The sequence below is a fragment of the Phodopus roborovskii genome, unplaced genomic scaffold (genome assembly GCF_943737965.1).
Source record: "Phodopus roborovskii unplaced genomic scaffold, PHOROB, whole genome shotgun sequence".
Taxonomy (NCBI): Eukaryota; Metazoa; Chordata; class Mammalia; order Rodentia; family Cricetidae; genus Phodopus; species Phodopus roborovskii.
Window position 1 is genome coordinate 41,514,514 of NW_026126517.1, and position 6,000 is coordinate 41,520,513.

A 6,000-nucleotide genomic window follows, 5' to 3' on the forward strand; every position below is an offset into this window, starting at 1 on the left:
GTCCACCTCTGAGGTTCTCCCTCCCCTGCAGCACATTGAGCATCTCTGGAGTTGGTCCTGAAGATGAGGCCATCTACCAATGTGTGGCTGAAAACATTGCTGGCTCATCCCAAGCCAGTGCCAGGCTGACCGTGCTGTGGGCGGAGGGGTTGCCAGGCCCTCCACGCAACGTCCGCGCTGTCTCTGTGTCCTCCACTGAGGTTCGAGTGTCTTGGAGTGAGCCTTTAGCCCACACCAAGGAGATCATTGGCTACGTCTTGCACATCAGGAAGGCTGCTGGTGGGTAGTGATCGTCAGGAAAGCTCTGTCACCCACCCTCACTGTAGCTAACCCTCTGAACCCAACACCTTCCTTTCCTTCCACACCCTGCTCCCTGACCAAGACTTCATTTCACCAAAGCTCCCAAGATGCCATCCTGTCCCTTAACACTCCCTTTGCCTCCCAGACTCACCCAAGCTGGAGTATCAGGAAGCTGTTAGCAAGAGCACCTTCCAGCACCTGGTCCGAGACCTTGAGCCCTCCACAGCCTACAGCTTCTACATCAAGGCCTACACACCAAGGGGGGCCAGTTTAGCCTCTGTCCCCACTCTGGCCAGCACCCTGGGTGAAGGTAAGGAACATGGGATGCCAAACCATAGCCACTCAGGCTGTTGGAGCAGAACCATCACGTACACCTGCCTGTTCAGGCTGTGTGAGCACACAGGTCCAGGCCTAGAGGCTCAGCAGGGACTGGCTGTGTTGGGAGGAAGGGGTGGATTTTTCTAATTGGCTGTCTAAGGCCATGCTCTGTGCCTGAGGTCAGAGGGTTGTCAGGTTCTTTGGTTCTAGGTCACAGGGAGAAAGCTAGAGCTCCACCTGACTGCTCCCATCTTGGCCCTCTAGCCCCCGCCCCACCCCCATTGTCAGTGCGGTTGTTGGGCAGCTCCTCTCTGCAACTGCTGTGGAAACCCTGGCCAAGGCTGGCCCAACACAATGGGGGCTTCAAGCTCTTTTACCGCCCAGCCAGCTCAGCCTCCTTCACCGGCCCCATCTTGCTCCCTGGGACTGTCTCCTCTTACAACCTCAGCCAGCTTGGTGAGACCCGAAGGGCAAGGGGCTGGGCAAGGTGTGACACTGGGTGCCGGGGTGGTGTCCCTTCCCTTCCAGGACAAAGCTGCCTGGTAGGGAAGGGGAAGTTGCTCAGTAGCCTTGCTTCTTGCAGACTCTAGCACTGTGTACGAGGTGAAACTCCTTGCCTACAACCAGCACGGGGATGGAAACGCCACAGTCCGCTTTGTGTCTTTGAAGGGAGCCTCTGAGCGGACAGGTGAGGGCTAAGGATAGGACATGGGCTGCATCCTGGCCTGAAGGGAGGGAAATGGGTGTCAAGAAGGCTAGGTAGGAGGGAGGACAGTGTAGACAGAAGCATAAAGCTTAACTGTTCAGCTTTTCAGCTGTGTGATCCTGGGCAAGCTGCTTAACTGTTCTTGTTTCCCAGTATGAAACAGGGTTAACTATTTAACTATACCTACTTTATAAAACAGTGGCAGGCAGGCAGGCAATGGTGGAACATGCCTTTAATCCCAGTGCTCAGGAGGCAGAGGCGGAGGCAGGCAAATCTCGAGACCAGCCTGGTCTACAAGAGCTAGTTCCAGGACAGCCTCCAAAGCCTCAGAGAAACCCTGTCTCAAATAAATAAATAAATAAATAAATAAATACTATGGCAAGGATGAAACAGTCTGTAAAAACAAAACAAGGTGTAGCTGGTCCTGGCTGGGAATACAGCTCAGTTGATAGAATGCTTGTGGGGCAGTGGTGGTACACGCCTTTAATCCTAGCACTTGGGAGGCACAGGCAGGTGGATCTCTGTGAGTTTGAGGCCAGCCTGGTCTGCAGAGTGAGTTCCAGGACAGGCTCCAAAGCTACACAGAGAAACCCTGTCTCAATCCCCCCACCCCTAAAAAAGAATGCTTGCCTAGTATCTACAAAGCCCCAGGTTCCATCCCCAGTGCCACAGAAACCAGGCATAGCATATACAATCACAGCAGTCAGGAGGCAGAATCTGGAGGATGAGAAGTTCAAGGCCATCCTCAGCTATATAGCAAGTTTGAGGCCAGCCTGGGCTACATGAAACCCTGTCTTGAACTGAAAGATTGAGCTGGGGTCCCAAAGGAAAAATTAAAGGGGTCAAGCAGAGGAGGAAGGCTGCGGAGTCTTGCTTCAGGCCAGGCAAGCTATGCCCCAACCTGCCCTGCCCTCTAGCCTTGAGTCCCCCATGTGACTGCCGGAAGGAAGATGTCACCAACCATACATCCACCACAGGCATTGTTATCGGCATCCACATCGGAGTCACCTGCATCGTCTTCTGTGTCCTCTTCCTCCTGTTTGGCCAGAGGGGCAGGTGGGTCCTGAGTCTGGGGAGGAACTGTTGCAGGGGAAGGAGGCAGAGCTGACACCTCAGCTTCTGTCCCTGATGGTACTCCCCTGGCACTTGGCTCATCTCTTAGGGTCCTCCTGTGTAAGGATGTGGAAAATCGGCTCTCCCCTCCTCAGGGTCCCCGGAGTCAGAGGGACCCTGGTATCCTGTCCCTGAATGGAGTGAGCCTAGGAGAGGGAGGCCAGCTCGGCCGACATGAGAAGCATGTGGATGCCAAGGAGTTGGAGCAGCTGTTCCCTGCAACTGGATCAGCTGGGCAGCCAGGCTCCAGGCCCACTGTGAGTGCCTGTGCCTCCCACCCACCTCCCTCAGTCTTGAACTCCCTCATGGTGCCCCTCCCTTCATCTCTACCACAGGGCAAGATCTTCCTGGTGAGGGATGCTCCTTGGGTCCTGAGTCAGGCTGGGAGGCCTAGGGATGGCCAGGCATGACTAGCTTGCAACCTTCTGCATTTGGTGGTAACTGCTATAAATGTAACCCAACACAAAATCGTAAATTTACTTAAAACAGAATGAACTGGCCAGGTGTGGTGGTGCCTACCTTTAATCCCAGCACTCAGGAGGCAGAGGCAGGTGGATCTCTATGAGTTCGAGGCCATTCTGCTCTACAGAGTGAGTTCCAGGACAGCCAGAGTTACACAGAGAAACCCTCTCTCCAAAAACCAAATCAAAACAAAAATCCCAGTGTGAACTGGTTATGGTGGTGTATACCTATAATCCCAGCTGCACTCAGGAGGTGAAGGTATGAGGACCAGAATTCCAGGATTAGCCTTGGTGACATAGAGAACAAGGTGAGCTACATAATACCCTCTTTTAAAAAAATTATTACTCTAGCCTTGGTGGTGCACACCTTTAACCCCAGCACTCAGGAGGCAGAGGCAGGTAGATCTCTGTGAGTTCAAGGCTACCCTGGTCTACATAGCAAGTTCCAGGCCATCCATGGCTACACAGTGAGTCCTTGTCTCAAAATAAAAGAGAAAGGATATTCAGGAAGAAATAACTTACAACCTAGACAACAAAGTGAATATCCCACTACAAAGGGATTTGGGGTTTTTTGTTTATTTGTTTTGGTTTTGCTTTTCTGAGACAGGGTTTCTTTGTGTGGCCTTGGCTGTCCTGGAATCCAACTCACAGATCTACCTGCCTCTGCCACCACTGCCCAACCAGAGAGAAAGGATCCTTTATGTGACTTGACTGAACGGTCCTCTAGCATGATCTTTTTGATGACAATCTGTCACAACATGAAAAGTTTAGGCACATCTGCTGGATCCACACCCCGGGATGGGATGGAGACTGATTTTGGCTCTGATACTAAGTTCCATACCCAACCTTTCATTCCTCAGGATCTTGCAACCTCTGTTCCATGTGGGGAGACCCAGGTCTCCACGGTTCAGCTTCAAGGCTTCAACCTTGTGCCAGGGAGGACAACAGAGGCCAAGCCCCCCTTTGCAGACCCTGGATCTGCCCCAGAATCCCAGGATGTAGGTCTCCTCAGTGAAGGACAGGCCACCCAGCCTCCAGCAGTCCCAGCGTCTCTGTGAGTTTACTTGGGACAATAGACAGTGTTGGTGTGTTCTGAAGGGGCAATGCCCCATTCTCAGGTTGAAGACGAGGTTTTTCCTGTTCCGTGGGACTTGGATGGTTCTAGGAGCGTGACAGTGCTTCTAGCTTGACTGAAGGACAGGGTTCTCAAACCACAGGAGCCAGGGGGTCCTACAGGAAAGCATCTGCCCACTAGAGCTAATGTCCCCTCACCAATGCCTGCTGCCCACAAGACTTCTAATGAAACAATATTTTCCTTTAAAAATCAGAATTTAAAAGTCAAAAAAGAAAGAAGAGAGAGGAAGTGAATTACACTTAAAAAAAAAAAAAAACAAACAACAACAACAAAAATGTCTCTCCTGTGGCTTGGCCCCGATGCTGGCACCCTGCTTCGATCTTGTTTTCTCAGGATGGATTTTAGCTGTTTTGACTCTCAGCACCTACCTCAGCCGGAATGAATGTCCTTGGGAGTAGTGGGGCAGTAGCCTCAGCCCCCTGCCCCGCAGAGCCCGAATGCACTCCTACCTCAAGTCCTCCTTTGGGGTACCCCTCCCATCCCATATTCTTGCCCAGAGTAAAAGAAAAAAGAAGAAAAAGAAAAAAAAAAAAAAAAGAGAGAGAGAGAGAGAGAGAAAGAAAAAAAAAATCAAAAAACAAAAAACACTGTCCCAAATCTAAGTGTGAAAGAAACTGTCTACCTCAAGCCTCAAGGCCCTCCGTGTGGGCCTGTGTCGTCACTGGACCCTCCTGAGCCCCCCTCTCCTCTAGCCTTGCCTGCTCTCCCCCAACAGAGGAGGCCGTGGCTAAGTGACCGTGGGGCTTACCGAAATAGAGATGAAATTGGCCAGAGAGAAGATGAAACAAGCCAAAAGCAAGAGGAAGTTTGTTCCTTGAAGTATAAATTGTCCCAAACTAGTCACCTCCCTGAGTACCACCTGCCCTCCATCCCCTGTGTCTATCCACCCCTGTCCTGACCTCCTCAGACAACTCACTGGGTCTGGGGAAAGTAGGACATAACTTGGAGGCTTGTCTCTTGCCCAGACATGGGTCCAGTCCCTGGAATGTACTGCGTTATTTGGAGTGGGTACACCCCACAAAGGCACCCCAGCTCTGTGTGTCACAGGACCCAGGTAACCTGACCTACCCGGTCAGCAGGGGTGGCCAGGAGTTATTTTTATATGAGGTGTGTTTACGTTTTAGTTCTCTGTTCTCTTGTATTGTTCTTTGAACTACTTAGGTTGAAAAGAAGAAAAAGAAAGAAAGAAAAAATACCTATTTTTGGTTACACTCAGAAACATTTTTTTAAATAGCAGAAGGAAAACTTTTTTTTAAAGAAAAAATAAAGAGGATAAGTGTATTCCTTAAAAGTAAGGTTAAACATAAAGTCCCTGACCCCCAACCCTCCAGGGACTGCTCCTCCTGAACTTTAGGTAATTAGCCGATAAAGGTAGAATTTGTGGCGTTTTGCTAGAAAACCAGAGTCTTATCCAAGTGGTCGTGGGAAGGGCAGTTTGTCCCCTCTCCTAAATGGTAGGACTCCAGGCCTCTTCCCGCTCGGAGGCAGGGCTCTCTGTCCCATTCTCTTGGTCAGAGGCTGTGGGGAGAGGGGACTGCCAGCCTCCTTGGCCTGGCTTGGGTTTACTACAGTCTATTCATTTGAACTGAATAAAAGTACTGTTGCCAAAGTGAACGTTGAGTTTCTTGATGCTGTGTCAGATTCTGGGCTATAGAGGGCAGGGGGTGGAGGCGGGACATTTTGGGGGAAGGACCCTTACAACAATGTCAGGACCTGGGATAATGGCAGCCAAGCCTTCAGAACTGTGAGAGGCAACACAAGTGGGTACGGTGTGGGCAGGTCACATGTCTGTGCACGGCCTGGTGGAGTAGCTGTGCCAGAAATCATTTCCATGATTAGTTACATAACCCAAGAATGGGCGGGGGTGGGGGTTGGGGCTGGGGTTGTAGCTTAGTTGGCAGAATCCTTGCCTAGCACAAGGCCCTGGTTACATCCCCAGCACCGCAAAAACTAGGCACGGTGGTATG

At 51.2% G+C, this 6,000-nt stretch overlaps 1 protein-coding gene across 2 annotated transcripts in view; it reads left to right on the plus strand.

Annotated features, from left to right (window-relative positions):
- Igdcc3 (immunoglobulin superfamily DCC subclass member 3) overlaps positions 1-4,259 on the plus strand; it is a 42,984-nt gene extending 38,725 nt beyond the window's left edge. Inside the window, exons 8-14 of one of the 2 annotated variants that reach the window (XM_051197763.1) lie at positions 32-279; positions 446-610; positions 883-1,074; positions 1,202-1,306; positions 2,242-2,380; positions 2,487-2,694; positions 3,759-4,259. In XM_051197763.1, the coding sequence (XP_051053720.1) occupies positions 32-279; positions 446-610; positions 883-1,074; positions 1,202-1,306; positions 2,242-2,380; positions 2,487-2,694; positions 3,759-3,956 (1,255 nt within the window). In that variant the 3' untranslated portion in view covers positions 3,957-4,259. The remainder of the gene's footprint in view (positions 1-31; positions 280-445; positions 611-882; positions 1,075-1,201; positions 1,307-2,241; positions 2,381-2,486; positions 2,695-3,758) is intronic. The other variant, XM_051197764.1, reaches the window with a different exon arrangement.
- The last annotated feature ends 1,741 nt before the right edge of the window (positions 4,260-6,000 follow it).